We start from the raw sequence: 18,169 nt of genomic DNA, 5'->3' as shown, positions 1-18,169 counted from the left end.
TATACCAAGTATTTTGTTGATAGTAATTTTTGGTAGCGAATCTCAAGTTTTGGATTACTCATGTTCACGTAAACGATTTCATAGTCAACCACTCCATCACGGGCTCCGGCAGAAAATCCCTGAACATCTGACTGAGCAGGGCATCATACGCTACCGTATACACCGGCTGCATCCAAGCCTCACTCAACGCGTCCCGCACCGTCTTCGCCACATTCACCGCCGGCGTCCCCAGACGCGTCTGCGTCCCCACCTGCTTCTTCCACTTTTCCATCATGGTCTTATACGCCTTCGCCTCTGCCGCCGCAGAGGGATGTTCGGGCTCCATCGCATTCCCGAGCGAATCAAACCCAACTGCGGTGCTCGATTTGTCATACTCCTTCATCGCCTCCATGATCTTCGGTCCGATTCCCTCCGTCCTCACCCATCCCGGCCTCACAGTGGTCATCCGCACCCCAAGCTTCGTCGTCTCATAACTCCACGCCCTCGTCATGTTTTCCAAGCCGGCTTTAACTGCATTATACGTTGCCCACCCCGGAACGGGCATGTAGCCTCCGTAACTCCCGATATTGACCACACGACCTTGGCGCTTTTTGAGCAAAGGGAGAAAGGCGCGGGTGACGTCGATGTAAGCCATGAGATCGAGATCAATCATCCGCTGAATATCAGCACGGGAAGTTTGTTCCATCGGCGAGATCATACAGAAGCCGGCAACGTTGACGACGGCGGTGAGCGGGCAGTCACGGCGGTTTGAAGAGAGCGCGGTCATGTCTTTGACAACGGAAGCGATAGCTTCCTTGTCTAAGACATTGCATACCATGTAGTACAGACCTCCGCCAGCAACCGGCCTCTCCGGCTGCGGATCCTCATGCGTTCCCCAATCAGCTTCAAGCTTGAGCCCGTTCGCATCATTCAAGACACCCGCCCAGACGGTCCACCCGTGATTCGCTAGATCAAACGCAATGGCCTTCCCGATCCCCTCATCTGCGCCCGTAACGAAAACGCTTGGACGATATCCCTTGGATGGGTTCGGACGTGTGGTGTAAGATGGAGGGATACCGCCGAGGAAGTAGTAGAGGATGGCGTAGAGGGTGTAGTTGACGCATAGGGACCAGTACGCGTACACGCGATTGGCGATGTACAGGATGTATGACAATGGTTGCAAAATGATCATCCTGGATGTTCCTTATGGTGTTGGCGTGGGCTGTTGTTCTGAGGTTATCCTGCTGGTTGTCGGGTTCGCATAATTATGACGTAACAGTATGTGACGTTAAAAAATTATCATACTTCAGAACGAGTAACGTTTTGCTTGTACGAGAAGGTATAAAGACTCTCTAACTCATGGAGACGAGCGTGGGTATGTTGGGGCGAAAGAAGTTGTGTGTTTCGGTGCTCGCGCTCCTAGCGTCGTCGAAATTCTTCCAGTGAGGAAATTAACGCCGCCGTAGGCGCCTAGCTTCGGTTTACCATTTCCCTCTCGCCGCGCACTGCAGCTGCAGCTGAGAGATGGAGATACGAAGTCATCGCTTTACCTGGGGCATGCGCAAGAACGCCTTTGGATTGAATGAAGAACAGTGTAAAAATTATCAAACATTACGTTCATAAGCGTATGCTATCCCAACAATCACATCTCAATCCAAGCCGGACCAAACCCAAACGTTCATTAATGTCCATATGCCAATACCTCCATCATCAACGCCTCATCTGCGGATGATGATGCCTCCGATGTTTCTCGACAACATCCCGCAATACCGGCACCTTGAAGACATACTCCCTCGTCTCCCCCTCAACAGCACCCTGCACCTTCTCCGCATTCATCACAATATCCAAACCCCCCTCCTCCACCCTCGGCAAAATCGAACACCAATTCCGGCACGGCAAAAGACAGGTATTCTTCAACTCCTTTCCCTGCGGATTATGCGTAAAGATATCCTGCATAATCTCATCCGTATCATGATCCAAATGATGCACCTTATTACGGCGAGCAAGAACCGACGCGATTTTATCCCCGGGGGGCGCGTTCACAATCGCCGACGATATGATGTTCGCCTGCCAACGGTGATCATTCTCCGGCTTCAACCCCAACTTCGGATTGGAATAAAACAACCCAATCGCACCCAAATGTACATCGCCGCCCAAAATCGTGATACGGACATTCTTCTCCAACGCAAACTCCTGTAAATCCTTCAAGAACTTGTTGCGCTCCGCCTTGTGGTGCTTCGCAGTCCAATGATCATCTAAATCATCCAGAATCTCAACACCACCATCGAAGCGATTAATCAACCCACTCAGCCCCTTGAACCACCCCTGCCTCGCCAACAATTTGACCGGATCCATCAAACGCGAGGTCAAAATCCTCTCCAACCACACAGTCCGTGGATAGGCAATCGGTACACCCAACAACACGATCAAATGCTTACAATCACCCCTCTGAACATACTTCCGCATATGATCAAACACATGCGCATAACTTCCCTCACTCAAAATCAGCTCCCTCCTCCTCTCCGTCCGGCAATCCAAGCCCAACAACCAAGACTCAGGCCCCAGGGGCGTAAACACATGTCGTGGCAACTGCTTAATATACGGTCCCCTCGTTGTTCCAAACAACGTTCCAGCCGGCGTATGCTGCGGGTTCTGACACTCTGCCAACGTCGAATGATGCTGGAAGAGGGTGTAGTACTTGTGCGCAGCCATACCGGCCTTGGAGAGTACCTCGCTCATCTGCATCTCATGTGGATAACTCCCGAATCCATCAATGATATCATGGTCATCCCACACATTCACCCCCGGAATCTCACCCATGGCTTTCCCCGCAATACCCTGTCCAAACCACTCGACATAATGCCACAAATAGTACGTCTCGACCTCAACCCTCATCTCTTCCGTCCACCTCGCCGCGATTTTCTCTTGCATGGAGTCAGAGCCGCCCGCTGACATGGTTAACCACTCTCCGAACAGCGGAGATGCACGCGAAATTCCATCACAGTAGATCTGGTCACCGCCGCCGAGCAAAACATGAAACGGCATCTTCTCATGCTTCCGATACAAATCCTTCCACAACGGATCCGGTCCACCAAAGTCTTTAGGGTTGATCGCGGACGAGAATCCATTACACGAGTGAAACGCGATTCTCATTTCTTCCTCTGATCCAGCGACCCAGAATGTGCGTTCGACATTTGCGCCTTCCTCATCCACATCGTCTCCGGCTTCTTTCTCGCCTTGGACTTGGACGTGCATGGCGACGACGGCGGCGGTGCCAGTGCTGGAGGGCATGGGTTCGACCCGGGAGAGTGGAATGCGGTAAGTGACGCGGCGCGAGGAGTTTCCGGGGCTCAGAGGCAAAGTAAGGTAGTAGCGGTAGAAAGAAAGGTAATGATCGCCTTCCCGGTGAATAAGATCCGGTTGGACGGTGTGAGGTTGATGCTGCTGCTGGGACGACGACCCACCAGCGCTATACCCATATCCGTACTTAGACTCAGACTGGGACGCCGACGAGCCGTTGCCGTTGCCGTTACCGTTACCGTTCTGATACGACGGCGCAAACGTACTTTCCTTAGCAGAAGTATACGGCCTCGAATGCGCAGTCTCATACCCCGCCGCCGAATCCTGCCCGTAACCCTGACCCTGTCCCAAATACTGCTGATGTCTCTCAAACGTATTCATCTCATACGTGTTCGCATCCGGTTGCGCATACGGATGCCCATCGTGGTTGACAGGCGCCGAGGTGTTGAGCGGGTACGTGACATTCCCGCCACTTGTATTCTCGTACGTCGCCGTTGTCGCTGTCCCGTTCACTGCAACCTGTGGGTACACAGTGTTGGACTGCTCCTGATACTCCTGTGCCCGTCCTTCATCATGGACACTCATCCCCGCCCTCTTTCCCATCGCCCCCTCCTCCCTCTCCCTGACCACAATCAACACAGTACCATTCCACGTCCCCGCGCTGTAATCAACATGACTATACTTCAGCAAAGGACCACATACGATTCCTTCGCGAGCGTCTTTGCGGACTTGTTCGTAGTTGTTGAGGTTATTCTCCTCGTTGAACTTCTTGGGGAGTTTAGGGTCGCGGTGCTTGTTGGGATGATTTGGATGCTCTGGAGGAGTCTGGAAGCACGAGAAGACGCCCATCGTATCGTATGTCGTTACGACTGGACTTTCGTTGACCCGCTGGTTGATGGGATAAAAATACGGGCCGTCTGGTTGGGTGAGGCTGTGCTTGGAGGTTTGGACATCATTTCGGATAGAAGAAGCCCGCGCGTCATATTGGGAAGAGAAGTATGTATATGCACTTATACATCGTGATTCACGTCTTAACATACAGAATATCATATGATGGGCCATATCGATACCGTTAACATAACCACCGTCCTCCTACTCCGCCTCAAAACACTCCGTAATCCTCCTCTGCCCCTCCGGCATCCACAGCTCGGTCAACCTCACCTGTCTCGTCCCCACACCCTCCTCCCCCTCCCCTTCCCCAATCCTCCCCAAACACTCCTCACACAACCACTCCGGCAACTCCTCCTCATTATCTTGCTTCCCCCTCCACTCAACATACGCCTCGACCTGCCTCCACCGCAACCTCATCGGATCACACACCGCATACAAACACACGACACGTCTACACCCCTCCCCCCCACACTTCCACCACAAACTCCGATCTTTCACCGGATGTCCTCGCGCACAAGAATCCCTCCCGCCATGTTGCCATAACGTGTCGGGTAAGACATCCGTCGCGTAGATAGAATCACTCTTCCACTCATCACCATGCTCAACACATATATGTTTCGCCAACCTCTCCAACCCCATCCCCTCCAAATGCTCCTCACCCCGGCCCAAACACCGTCCACACCAATACCTCGCCCTCCTACTCGGGTAAAGATAGAGTCCGGCATAATACACCGCATACCCCGCATGCAAAATGACATCGCCCGCAAGATGACTATCCACGTGCGCAATGAAGCTCTCCAAATTCTCGCTCCGGAGAGAGACGCCCTCACGCTTTAAGAGGGTGCCACACCGCCGAATACACTCCCTCATCGCACGACACATCCACCCCGCAAACGCCTCCGGTTTCCATTTACTCAGCGGCCCCAACACGTTCCCAGGGTTCTTGAGCTCCGCATACATCCCGTCAAGAACCTCATGCATAATCGCATGAAAAGCACGATGAACCCGCTTCTTCCGATCACTCGCCTCGAGTAGCCTCGCTTGTCTTGGGATGACAAGCTTGAGTGCGTCCTTCTTGAGTACGCGATCGTACTCGTCCCACAAAATCTCAAACGGGATACCCCAATCAACATTCCGATACTCATGTATCCTGACCAACATCACCTGTCCAATGGGTGGCTCGAGCGTCGCGCACCGCTCCACAATCATAGCTTGATACCTCTTCTTCTTCTGTTCGGCCCATTTGCCGAGTTCGGCGCGTCGCTGGGTTTGTACCGAATACATCCAGTACGAATACGAATACGCCTCGAGCTCCTCCTTCTTCTCCCACCTCTCCACCAGCCCCCGCAAAAAGCCATCCATCTCCCCCTCACTCCCAACCTCCAACAACCTCGCCGACACGACCTCGAAAATCTCATACACCTTGCTCTTATGATAAAGCGACCGACTATCACTCCCCTTATCACACGGAATAGCCTGGAGTAACGCAACCCGCTGCCTCTTGGTCAAATCCAGTCCGAGGCTCTTGTTGATTTCGGCCTTGAGCACTGTATACGAGAAACACCTGGCTACCGCACACTTCCTACACGACCGGATCCCAAGAACCCAGTAAACGCGTGCATTTGCCCGGTAGCAATACCAACAGCGATGATCCGTCCCCATCCATTCCTCGAGTCCAGTGATGGTGATACCGGGTTTGTGACCCATGAGGCGAAAAACGCGATACTCCGAGAACCCGAGCGGTAAACTTCCGTCATCTCTCATTCTGAGGCCGGGGTACTCCCTCTCCCTTGCCGTCGCCCAGATAGCCGATGCGGTCGCTGTGAGCGCTGAAGGATTTTGACGGCGGGATGAGGAAGAAGAGGGGGGCATGACAGCCGGGACGAGAAGTTGGCGGAAGTATTTGCAGACGCGGGTGAGGCGGAAGAGAGTGTGATACGTGCAGTTGGAGAAGACGGTCAATAAGACCTCGACGGGTACGTTCGCGATGTTGAACGTGGGTGATTCGGTATCAAGAGCGACCTTCTTCCTCACGCGCTTCTTCCTCGCTGCGTCGGTCGTCCAGTCACTATCGCCGTCGTCGAAAACAGCACTCGGATGGGCATCAAGAGCAGCAATGCGCGCTGACCGGCGGAGAGGCATGTTCGCGAAAGGTCAGTACACAACCAGACATTTGCTGCGCTTCGTGAGTGTCCCCGTGGTGTCCCTGTGGTTGGGCCGCTGCCGCTGTGTTGCGGAAGTGTCAAAAGGCAATCGTCTTATCGACCGCGTGCCTGGGTGCCTGCGTTAGTGCGCCCACTTGCTGGGTGAGTTGATATAATTGCGCGCACCTGCAGTGAGTTGTGTCAAGCATTGTGCACTTAGCTATACCCTCCACTGGAGCTCCAACACTCATGGATACCCCAGTCCCCTGCCTTATGCTGGCCGACAACATCGCACTATTGGCTCACGACGAGAATGCTTTACAGAAACTTGTCAACTCTCTTCGGAAATTCAGTTCTCGCTAGGGACTCCTGATCAGTTCTAACAAGTCTCAAGTGCTCTTCTTGTCGACAGGTACACAACCAGACATTTGCCTATTACCAGATGGTCCAGCATTCAAAGTTGTCGACAAATTCGATTATATTGGTTTCTCTATCTCCCATGGAGGACTATGGAACTCGAAGTCACACTGTCAACACAGTCTCCCCATTGCTCGCAGAGCCTTCAACCTTTTGCAGGCATGCAGACACATGTGATAGGTCGTCTTCCACCCATAAAGCAGATCGGCCTCTACCACAATCTTGACGAACTCCCACTCTCTCATCGACGAATTCACCTTGCCCTAAAATACCGCAACTACCTTCAGAACGAATGTGGGGTCAAATCACCTGGTCCGGAAATCTTATCTACAGTCACAACGACTCTGGCAGAATGGAAAGAAATGGTGTTGGTATGGTCAACTTCATGTCAACCATTCCTTGACATCGACGCTTCAGCAACATTCTCCCACCTCGCCCCCCCACTACATGAACTCATGACACAGAAAACGTACTCAGACTACCACGACGAGATTGCGAAATCCTCCAGACTACAGTTCCTGCACACCCACCTGGACCATGTCAACCGGCCAACCAACAACTCTCTCCGTCCTCAACCATACACATACAGCCAAACGCAAAAGTCATGCGAATCGCGCGCAAAGCTGAATGCACCCCCGCACATTCGACGACAACGGGAGATTACAAAACGCGTCCAAACTCCATGGCCAAGGAGTCTTAGGAGCAGGTTTCAGTCAGGACAGCTGTAGAATGACGTTGGACTTCTGCTCATACCTCCGCCTGCATCGTTTGCTGCACGTCTATCCAGTGTTACGCATCATGCGATGTCATGCACGTGTCCCTGTAACGTAGATACGGCGGGAGCGAAAGGCGAGAAATCTTGCCTCACAGCATATTGCACGTGCAGCTTGGGCTACAAGAAGATGTAGATTACCCTTGCGAATCTTATGATATCTTGAACTGCAGCTCTGACCTTGTACATGAAGAGATTTGTTGAGTTTTATGTCTACCCGCGCCCTTTGGTGGGGGTGCGTCGCTGATAGGCGCGCGATTCGCATGACTTTTGCGTTTGGCTGTACTGCTGTGTGCAAAATTCTTGACGTAACTTTCCCATGTGCGCGCGAATCGCAAACTCAATATGACAAAAACCCCTAAAACAACATAATTAAAGGCCTCGGAGGTCGAGTAAGGGTTCAAACTGATCATACCTATCCTTAGCAATCACGTCATGCCACCTGTTTTGGGCCACAAGGCCTCCCTCAGTCGCTTCATGCTGAAAATGTGTTTTCAGTTATAAGAAAGAAACGCACCCTGGGAGCCAGCTCCGGGTCCCATGAGATAGAGGGAGCTTAGATGAACATGTTCTGCGTGTGGTTTCTTTGATTCTAACAGTCTTTGAGGTTTTGTGGGTCCAGAGAGTGTTTTCGATGCTTTCATGCATGTTCATGCAACATCATGCACCTACGCCGAAACTCTTCATAATGTCACAACTCTATGAGAAATGGTACTACACGCGTTTCGAGGACATTTATCGATCCCTAAGAGTCTGATCTATCGACTTCTCCACTGAAATCGCTCTCCCAAGTCTTGTCTATGAAGATTGGGGGTTCGTGAAACTATCCCCGCACAGATAGGCGGTAAAACGCGCGCCGTCAAGAATTTTGCACACAGCAGTACCTTGACTTTCGACAAGCTCGTGCGCACGCCAGACTTCGATTCTCCGCCCACAACCTGGGAATACAAAGGGGCCGCAATCAACATCCACCTATCCCTCGAGGACTCGGGCTTTGTCAACAATGCAACCATAACGGCAACAACCTCAAGATCGACAACGAATTCCACGCAATTATGGAATGTCCTGTGTTGGATGAGCAGCGGAGGGTCCTCATGGGGAAGATCGAGGACTTGAGCCCTTACTGGGAGGAACTCGTACTCACAAACGACAGACGTACCCTTTTCGATAAAGTCATGTCTTCGAAGTCCAAGGAAGTTCTGGGTCCCCTCAGATCATTCCTTATCAAAGTCAATAGAGTCGCCGACGAGGAAGCTCTGGGAGGAACAGGTTGAGCCTTTTACCTTCCAACCGTCCCCAGGCAGGGGCACACATCACTTTCGCCACTTAGAACATTTCTTTACCGTAAGCGTCCTTAGTAGCGCGCTCTTGCGGTGCCATATTATACCTCCTAATTTGGCTTAGCTAGTTATTGTAGGTTGGCGGTCTGCGAATATACTCATTACACACACTTCATCCACCCAATCATCCCCGGACCTCGCACACCCACCCCCCCCTCCCCCTCAGCGTACGGGCAAGCAACCTTGTCGTGGCTCGAACCTTTCATTGTCGTGGCTCGAAAGGTTATGTCTTAGCCCTTGAATAAGATGGTTGGTCAGAACCTTGACGGACGTCGACCAGCTCCTGTACCGGCCGCGAGCTTGCGCGTGAGAAATCAAGACGAATCACAAATCATTGTTCGCAAGGAAATGGCAGAGCGGGCATTTGTAATGGAAACCCATGCTGCGATTCTGCATTCTCTTTTGGTCAACCCTCTTGTTCATAAGGACCCTTGAATGACGTCATGGTCTACGGTGCTCGGATTTGAGAGAGCTTGAGTCCGGCGGCACAACACCAGATCAACTCCAACAGAATATGTCATCATCACCAGACTTCAAGATTACCAACCTCTTTGACGTCGAGGGCCTAAAGGTCCTCGTGACTGGCGGCGGAACGGGTATCGGCCTAAGTTGCTCTCTCCTCCTCGTTCCTCTCCTGCTTATTTTACTGACCGGCTTCCTTCAGTGATCGCCCGTGCCCTCGCTGTCAACGGTGCAAAGGTTTACATCACCGGCCGTCGCGAAGATGTGCTCAAGTCCTCCGCCGAGCAACATAGTGCCGACGCCGAAGGCGAGATCATCCCCATCACCGGCGACGTAACAGACAAAGCCTCCATCCAGGCCCTCCTAGACGACTTGAAACAAAAGGAAGAACACCTCGACATCCTCATCAACAACTCCGGTATCGCCGGCCCAGGCATCGACAACGCTGCAAAAGAAGCCACCCCCCTCGCCAAATCCATGTGGGAAAACGACTACGAGGAGGCTCTCTCCGTGTTCAAGGTCAACGTTCTCGGATACTACTTTGTCAGCGCCGCGTTCATTCCATTGCTGAATAAGTCTCCCAATCACCCACAGATTATCAACATCACTTCGAATGCGGCGTTTGGGCGGGTAGCTATGGCTGGGATTTTGTATTCGTGTACGAAGGCCGCTTCCACTCATCTCACCAAGATGCTGGCTACGCATTTGAGTGGTACCAACATCCGTGTCAACGCGTGAGTTTTGTTTCCATCCCTTTCCTGGTTGTGAATGATTGACATGAACCAGCATCGCACCCGGTCTCTTCCCCTCCGAACTCACCGCCGGCGACTCAGAGAAGGACAACCGTTCCGATCTCAAGGGTGACACGCAGGGTATCGACATTCCTACTGGAAGACCAGGTACGGAGGAAGAGATGGCTACGACGGTGTTGTACCTTGCGAACAAGAAGCAGACGTACACCTCGGGGAGTGTCGTATTCATTGATGGTGGGGTGCTGACGAGGATGCCGAGCACGTACTAGAAAGGAGGATATACCAGCTTGGATGGAGATGCATTTCAATTGAAACCGCAAGAAACGTGAAAAGAGTGACAACTCGCTTTCAATTCGCAACTGCGTATGCCCAGAGTTCAACAAAACAAGACAAACAAAAAAACGCACAGAACACCTCCTATGACACTTCTAATCGAACTTTCCAGTTCCCTTGCCATTACTAGCCGCAGCCCCCGCCCTACTCTCCACGTCCTTAAGCCCAACCCCATCCAAAATACCTCCCTTCCTCCTGTTAAACGCACCCGTTCCCTTTCTCTTAACGAACCACCACACAGCTCCGAGCACCAACAAGAACACACCGAATCCCGCAAGAGAATGTCTGTGTGCCTCGCCTAGTTCCTTGGCGGCGGAGACGGCGGACTCGAAACGGGTCTTGGTGGATTTGAAGTGGATGGAGCGGGGGTTCTTCAGGACTGCGTTCAAGGTGTCGAGAACGAGGGCTTTGGCAGGGGGGATGGGTTGTCCGACTTTGGTGATATCCCAGAACCTCTTCTCGTCCTGCTCGTTGATGATGACGCGGTGTCCAGTCTCATGAACGTCGATACCGTATGTGCCGGCGATCCACTTTTCCCAAAACACGCCGTCGACCCAGGCGAAGCCGACCTTCTTCGGCTCGGGAACAACGACCTGAATGCCCTTCGCGCGGTCAACGGCACCCTTGTCACCATCACGCTCAGCCTCATCAATCTTATCCTGCTTCTCCTTCCGCTGCCTCATCTTGTCCGCCTTCTCATCCTCAGCACGAGCATCCGCAAATGCAAGCGCAGCATCCTTCATCTCCTTCCTCACAGCGTCAAAGTCCTCGGCCTGGGGATCGAGGATAGCGAGGACGACAGTTTTCTCGGAGGTGATGATCTCGTGAGCATTCGCGGCGGACAACTCGGGGAGAACGGGAAGCCAGACGGATTGCATCCAGCTGATGATACGGCGGTAGTCGCGCATGTCACGAGGTCCGAGGGCGGTGTAGTAGTTTGGCTTTCCGTCGCGGACGGCGATGAGCTTGGGGAAGGCGTTGACGCGGAAGCGCGCGGCAAGAATGTCGCTTTTGGTCTTCAACAACGGTGCGTGACCGATCAGGGGAAGAGAAGTGCGCTCGAGAGCAGCAAAGTCCTCAGAGGTAGTAGCGTCATCGTAGAAGTAGATGAAGGTAACCTCGTTCTTCTCGGCGTACTTTTCCAAACCAGCCGCGTCAACCTCGTGGGCGCCAGCCTCAACAGCCATGTTCGAGAAAGCCAATAAGTCTCCCAATCCACGGAGACCCTCGTACTCCACCTTCTCACCTCCACGGAAGAACATGAGAGTGGGGTAACCTCTCAATCCAAGATCCTTGCACAACCTCGGCTCAGCCTCGCAGTTGACGCTGCCGATACGGAGCTTTCCACGCATCTCCTTCGCAAGCTCGGTCCATGCAGGGGCCATCTGCTGGCAGTAGTGGCACCAAGGAGTGTAGAACTTGATGAACCAAGGGTCGTTGGTGGTGGAGACGAGGGAGTGGAAAGTCTCCTGGGTGAGTTCGGTGGCAATACCGTGAGCGTTCACATTGGTAAGAGCTTTTGGTGCCTCGGCGTTGAGCTTCTTTTCGATTTCGGCGTTCTTTGGCGTAGCCACTTCGGTAGCTTTCTCAACATCGACCTTAGGTGCCTCCTCCTTGACCTGCTCAGGAGTCTTCTCGCCGACACCAGCATTCGCCTTCACGTACTTGCTGATCTCCCTCTCAGTCCGGGAAGCATACATTGGGTACTCCTCGATCTGCTCTCCCTTTTTGAACAGTCTCATGGAAGGGTATGCCGTCACACCGATCTTTGAACAGAGATCTCCATATGCCGCGCAGTTCAACGAGGCGAAGTGGAAGCCCTCCAAGTCCTTCAACTGCTCGGCTACCGCGTTCCATGTTGGCGCAAGGTCTCTGCAGTGACTGCATTGTGGTGAGTATGCCTTGATGAAGTAGGTTCCGTCCTTGATGGTCTCGTCAAAGTTGTTCGGGTTCAAATCAGGAGAGTAGGGTGATGTGTGGACGTCGTCTCGAGCCTGCACGGCTGCTGCTATTGTCGATGAGACGCTGAAGCCGAACGCTACGATTGCTGAGAACCGCATCCTGACCCCTCTGTCTTTTGCTTCTCTGGTGTAATGTTTCGTTGCGGTCTACTAAGCGCGTCGTATCCTGGCATGTACAGTCACGTGAATGACCGGCCGACCCCAAAGCGGCACACCTGTAACGTAGACATCAGATATCCAACACCATGGCCTCGGCTTTTCCTCAGTCGTTCGTTCATTCCATTGCGATATCCGTGTCTCGCGAGCTCGGTACATCCAGCGCCAATGATACCCTTGCCTCGCGGATCATCCAGATTGCGCTCGACCAGCCTTCCGTCACTGCCTTTGCAAGGGCATGCTCGGCTTTTGGGAGGTTCAAGGGCAGTTTTTTACACGAGATCTATGAGGAAGTCACGAAGAATAAGCCGAGGGAGGGTGTGCCAGCAGGGAATGGGTCGTTCAGCGCACCGGAAAGAATGACAGGCAATGAGTTGCCGACAGTAGGTGGACTGCTATTGCCGGCCGATAAGGAACGACACGCCTTCAAAGCACCGTCAACGCCCGCAAAGAAATCTCAGCTTGGTCTGGACCGCCTGGCTGCGGAAAAGCGACAAGAGAATGCCGACCGCGAGCGCGACACGAAGCGTCCTCGAATCGACCATTCGGATCCAGATACAGAATCTATCGAGTTCAGAAAGCCGGTCGTCCAGCGCGGAAACATCCGTGAACGGCGACCAGAGACACCGAGTCTGGGACCAGGACTAAGCGATGTTGCGAGGCAGAGGTTGGCGGCACATCGAGCAAAGAGATCAGAAGGTGGACTGTCGACTTCGTCGCGGGCGCACGAGAGAAGAAGAGATGACACAGGGGACGAATATGGTCGGGACCGAAGGGACTACGATAGACGGGACGACCGTCGAGATCATGACAGGCGAGATAACGCGAATGACCGCACCTACGACCGTTCTTCTACGCCGCGCGCAGATTCCCGCCCTCCCATATACCGCTCTTCTGATCCCAACCGGACACCATCTTTTCGTGATCGCGGCGGTCAGACTCCCCTAGCACGCGCCGACACCGGTCGATCCGCCGCCCTGGGCTGGAACACCCCGCGTGTCGCCCATACAGCATGGGACGAGCGCGACACCCACTACCCCGAGGAGTCCGCTCCCAACCAAGACTACGCAGAATGGCAAGAAGAACAATCCCGTCTCGACCGTGACTGGTACGGCGGTGACGAATACGGCGGCGCAGCTGGCGACTACGACTCCCATAACCCCTTCGAAGCATATGCCGATAAAGAAGAAGCTCTGCGTGCGGAGTTGGCTGCGGAAGTGAAAGCGAAGAAGAGGCAGACGGCGCGACAAGCAGAGTGGCAGCGCGAAAATGAGTTGTGGGAGAAGAATCGGATGTTGACGTCTGGAGCTCTGCAGCGGGGCATGGTTGATACTGATTTCGAGGATGAGGCGGAAAATCGGGTACATCTTCTCGTGCATGACCTTCGCCCACCGTTCTTGGATGGGAGAGCCGAGTTTACGAGGCAGAAGGATCCCGTCCCGGCGGTGAGAGATCCACAGAGTGATTTGGCTGTGTTTGCCAGGAAGGGAAGTGTGCTGGTCAAGCAGCGACGCGAACGAGCTGAGCGCGAGAAGGCCGCTGCGAAGGCTGCAAGTCTGGCGGGTACTGCTCTGGGTAACGTCCTTGGTGTTCGAGACGAGGAAGCGGAGGCGGCAGAGGAAGCTAAGAGGAAGGAAGCTGCGGGGGAAGAAGAAGATGTCAGGGGCAGCAACAAGTTTGCTTCTCATCTTAAGGCAAGCGAAGGTGTTTCCGAATTCGCTCGGTCCAAGTCTTTGAGGGAGCAACGTGAGTTCTTGCCTGCTTTTGCTGTCCGCGAAGAGCTTCTGAATGTCATCCGCGATAACCAAGTCGTCATCGTTGTTGGTGAAACGGGTTCCGGCAAGACCACCCAGCTCACCCAATTCTTGCACGAAGATGGGTACTCCAAATTTGGTATGATTGGATGTACGCAACCTCGTCGTGTGGCTGCTATGTCAGTCGCCAAGCGTGTCAGTGAAGAGATGGAAGTGAAGCTTGGTGGGGTTGTCGGTTACGCTATTCGTTTTGAGGATTGCACGAGTGAGGATACGGTCATCAAGTATATGACTGATGGTGTACTTCTTCGTGAATCGCTTGTGGAGGCTGATCTGGACAAGTATTCATGTATCATCATGGATGAGGCACACGAGCGTGCATTGAACACCGACGTGCTTATGGGGTTGATCAAGAAAATCATTGCGAGACGAAGGGATTTGAAATTGATTGTCACGTCCGCCACTATGAATGCAGAACGCTTCTCTCAATTCTACGGAGGCGCACCGCAATTCATCATTCCCGGTCGTACTTTCCCCGTCGACGTCTTGTTCTCCAAGTCTCCTTGCGAAGATTACGTCGAGAGTGCTGTGAAGCAAGTCTTGACGATTCACTTGACGCATCCACCGGGTGATGTGTTGGTGTTCATGACAGGACAAGAAGATATCGAGTGTACTGCACAGGTGATCAAGGAACGGCTGGAGCAGCTGGATAATCCACCAAAGCTGGCAGTATTACCAATCTACTCTCAGATGCCGGCGGATCTGCAGGCTAAGATCTTTGATAAAGCGGCGGAAGGTGAGCGAAAGGTGATTATTGCGACGAATATTGCCGAAACCTCGTTGACGGTTGATGGTATCATGTATGTTGTCGATGCCGGATACTCCAAGCTGAAGGTTTACAACCCTCGTATGGGAATGGACACCCTTCAAATCACCCCCATCTCTCAAGCCAACGCCAATCAGCGTTCTGGACGTGCTGGTCGTACTGGTCCCGGTACTGCTTACCGTTTGTATACCGAGCAAGCATTTCGAAATGAGATGTACCTCCAGGCCATTCCGGAAATCCAAAGAACCAATTTGGCAAACATTGTGCTCTTGCTGAAGAGTCTCAATGTCAAGAATCTACTCGAGTTCGACTTCATGGACCCTCCTCCCGAGGATACCATGATGAGCAGTTTGTTTGATCTTTGGGTGTTGGGTGCGCTTGACAACTCAGGTGAATTGACCAGATTAGGTAAGAGGATGGCAAGTTTCCCAATGGAGCCCTCGTTGTCAAAGTTGATCATCATGTCCGAAGAATACGGGTGCACCGACGAGATGTTGACGATCGTGTCGATGCTTTCGGTGCCCACCGTATTTTACCGGCCGAAGGAGCGTCAGGAAGAGTCTGATGCCGCTCGTGAGAAGTTCTTCGTTCCTGAGTCTGATCACTTAACCTTGCTACACGTCTACAACCAATGGAAACACAACGCATATCGGGATGACTGGTGTACGAGGCACTTCTTGCATCCCAAAGCGCTTCGCCGAGCTCGCGAGATTCGACAGCAGCTTCTCGACATCATGAAGTCACAGAAGATCACATTCAAGTCATGTGGCACGGATTGGGACGTTGTGCGCAAGTGTATCTGCTCTGGTTATTTCTCGCAGGCTGCTCGTGTCAAGGGTATTGGTGAATATGCCAACGTCCGCTCCGGTGTGCCCTGTTATCTTCACCCTACGTCGGCATTGTATGGTCTTGGGTACTTGCCGGATTACGTCGTCTACCATGAGCTCATTCTTACTTCAAAGGAGTATATGTCTACAGTAACCTCCGTGGACCCTCATTGGCTCGCAGAACTGGGTGGTGTATTCTACTCTATCAAGGAGAAGGGTTATAACACTTCAAAGCGTGCAACGGAAAAGGAATATTCTAGGAAGATGGAGTTGGAGGCGCAAATGCATGCTGAAAGGGAGCAGAAACTGAAGGAGGAGGAACAAATCCAGCTGCATAGGGCACGAACAGAAAAGGCAAATAGCAGTGCCAGATTAGCGACACCAGGGATGAGGAGGCCAGGCAGTGCTACGCCAAGGGTCAGGAGATTAGGCTTTTAGATACTGGTCTAGTACCACCATAAATGCCAATCATTTGATGATAGAATGCCCATGTTGAGCTCTATTCTACCCAATAACCATACTAGTGTGACATGCTCGATGCTCCCACTTCCCGGATGGGCGGTTTTAATCCAACGTCGCGACGGCACCTGCATCCTTCTCCTCAGCCTTTGCCTGCAAGCTCGACTCCACCTCATCCTTCGCAACCTCCTTCGCCAACCCCGAGGTAGTATCTACCTCCGGAACCTTGCCCTCCGCTGAAAGATCGTCAGCCGTAATCACCGCATCCTCCGCACCTGCAATCTTACCCTTCTTCCTCGCCTGGTTCTCCTTCTTGAAATCCGGTCCGTTGGGGTATTTTCGCTTTTGGCCGGGAGCCGAGCGTCCGAGTTTGACGTCTGTGCTGTCTTCGCTGTTGTCGGCTTGTGGTTCCCTTCTGCGCTTGCGGAGCTGCTCTGTAGTGTAGAATGGGCAAAGACCGGCCTCCACATCCAGTGACTCGAATGCAGGAGTGTTGATCGACTTGTACTTTCCTTGGCTGTCGGCCTCGAATGCGACAAGTACGGAAGCTGAAGGTACTTCAATGGTGTCAATGCTCGCCCATAGCCTGTTCGCGGAGTCGGTGACGAGTGCGAGAGCAGGCGCAGGGAGTGCGATGGCTTCGGTGATGGACGGAACCTTTTCATCAGAGAAATCGACGACGAAGACGGCTGGCGCCTTCTCAACGATAACGAACACCCGGTTTTCCACAACGTGTAACTGAGACACAGCGCTCTTGCCATCCTCGCCGCGTGCCTCCTTCACCGCATCAGCAAGATCCAACTTGTGCAGTAACTTGCCCGTCTTCCAGTTCCAGACACCAACCCACGAGTCTCCACCGGCTGTCAATACAACATCCTCGTCAAGCTGAGCCACGGAGCCGACGAACTCAGTGTGTCCAAGCAAAAATCTCTCCGTTACATGCGCCTTAGGATATCTGGATATTCTCACGTGCTCATCACGGTCAGCGGTCATGATGTAGGTGGATGAGTTCGAGTGCAGCAGAGACATAGTCGTCAACATACTGACATGGCCGAGCAAAAGGTTCTCTGGGATGGCATCTGTGTCCTTCGTCTTCTGTCCCCAAGCAAGGTCGTAACCTTTGGGAACCTTTCCTTGCTTCTTCGCCGCAGAACCCGCTGCTAGCGATTCGGTCTCCTCGGTGATTGCTGGCTTTCCATCCTCAGCAGGCGCTCCCTGTCTTTCCTCTGATGCCAGCGTGAAAGGGTAAGAGGAGACGTCTCCGTGCTTGTCTCCAGTAAGAATAGTTGCGTCGTTGTCGACAAGAGCCAATGAGCAGACTCTTTTAGGGACGGTCCTTTCTGAGATCAATTCGAGTGTAGACGCGTCAAACACGCGGAGAACCTTGTCCTCGCCGCTTATAGCCAACTTGCTTCCGTCCTTGGTCAAGACCATCGTCCGAATCGCATCGCCAGCAAGAATTTCTTCCCTTGTGGGCTTCTTGTCGGCTGGAGGAGCAGGTGCTAACCATTTCGCAAGCGTAGCTCCAGTGTTCAGATCGTAGGAGCGAAGATGAGGTCCAACAGCCGCGAAGAGAATGGGTTGCGATGGATGAGAAAGGGTCGTTTGCAGAGGATGGGCTACCATTGTGACGGAAATTTGTATGCTGCCTCGGACTTTTCCTACGCGATGTAACGACGACTTCGACCCGCATCGACTTGCAGATGTCACGGGAGCAACCAAACGAGAAGAGAGCTGATATATGACAAGTTTGTACTGCTAAGATAATTTTCAAAAACAATTATTCTCTCTTTGTA

At 52.9% G+C, this 18,169-nt stretch overlaps 6 protein-coding genes across 6 annotated transcripts; 2 read left to right on the top strand and 4 right to left on the bottom strand.

Moving 5' to 3' along the window:
• Positions 1-6: 6 nt before the first annotated feature.
• Positions 7-1,366, bottom strand: SAICODRAFT_135454 (NAD(P)-binding protein). The gene has a single exon (XM_019165457.1). The coding sequence runs from the start codon at positions 1,169-1,171 to the stop codon at positions 65-67; it is 1,107 nt and encodes a 368-aa protein (XP_019023533.1). The 5' UTR covers positions 1,172-1,366; the 3' UTR covers positions 7-64.
• Positions 1,367-1,689: 323 nt separating this feature from the next.
• Positions 1,690-3,234, bottom strand: SAICODRAFT_58078 (uncharacterized protein; the record flags this gene model as incomplete). Its single annotated transcript, XM_019169581.1, has 1 exon — positions 1,690-3,234. The coding sequence occupies one exon, from the start codon at positions 3,232-3,234 to the stop codon at positions 1,690-1,692; it is 1,545 nt and encodes a 514-aa protein (XP_019023532.1).
• Positions 3,235-7,086: 3,852 nt separating this feature from the next.
• On the top strand, positions 7,087-7,483 carry SAICODRAFT_30836 (uncharacterized protein). Its single transcript, XM_019167772.1, has one exon. The coding sequence runs from the start codon at positions 7,094-7,096 to the stop codon at positions 7,457-7,459; it is 366 nt and encodes a 121-aa protein (XP_019023531.1). The 5' UTR covers positions 7,087-7,093; the 3' UTR covers positions 7,460-7,483.
• Positions 7,484-9,357: 1,874 nt separating this feature from the next.
• Positions 9,358-10,326, top strand: SAICODRAFT_8235 (NAD(P)-binding protein; the record flags this gene model as incomplete). Its single annotated transcript, XM_019171274.1, has 3 exons — positions 9,358-9,451; positions 9,508-10,039; positions 10,092-10,326. 3 exons carry the CDS (start codon positions 9,358-9,360, stop codon positions 10,324-10,326), a joined length of 861 nt encoding a protein of 286 aa, XP_019023530.1.
• A 153-nt stretch (positions 10,327-10,479) lies between these two features.
• Positions 10,480-12,629, bottom strand: SAICODRAFT_66372 (thioredoxin-like protein; the record flags this gene model as incomplete). The annotated part of the gene is made up of 3 exons (XM_019170224.1): positions 10,480-10,631; positions 10,656-12,384; positions 12,567-12,629. The coding sequence occupies 3 exons, from the start codon at positions 12,627-12,629 to the stop codon at positions 10,486-10,488; spliced, it is 1,938 nt and encodes a 645-aa protein (XP_019023529.1). The 3' UTR covers positions 10,480-10,485.
• A 4,539-nt stretch (positions 12,630-17,168) lies between these two features.
• Positions 17,169-18,021, bottom strand: SAICODRAFT_93977 (WD40 repeat-like protein; the record flags this gene model as incomplete). Its single annotated transcript, XM_019171913.1, has 1 exon — positions 17,169-18,021. A coding segment is annotated over exon 1 (831 nt), but the record flags the coding sequence as incomplete, so codon positions are not given.
• Positions 18,022-18,169: the final 148 nt, after the last annotated feature.

The sequence above is a fragment of the Saitoella complicata genome, assembly GCF_001661265.1.
Source record: "Saitoella complicata NRRL Y-17804 unplaced genomic scaffold SAICOscaffold_15, whole genome shotgun sequence".
Lineage (NCBI taxonomy): Eukaryota > Fungi > Ascomycota > Saitoellomycetes > Saitoellales > Saitoellaceae > Saitoella > Saitoella complicata.
The sequence above is the reverse complement of the archived record's forward strand: the minus strand, read 5'-3'. Positions and strand labels throughout refer to the sequence as shown.

What these genes read in the sequence shown, in the direction of transcription:
- SAICODRAFT_135454 (XM_019165457.1), bottom strand. Translation starts at nt 1,171, where the DNA reads ATGATCATTTTGCAACCATTGTCATACATCCTGTACATCGCCAATCGC.
- SAICODRAFT_30836 (XM_019167772.1), top strand. Translation starts at nt 7,094, where the DNA reads ATGGTGTTGGTATGGTCAACTTCATGTCAACCATTCCTTGACATCGAC.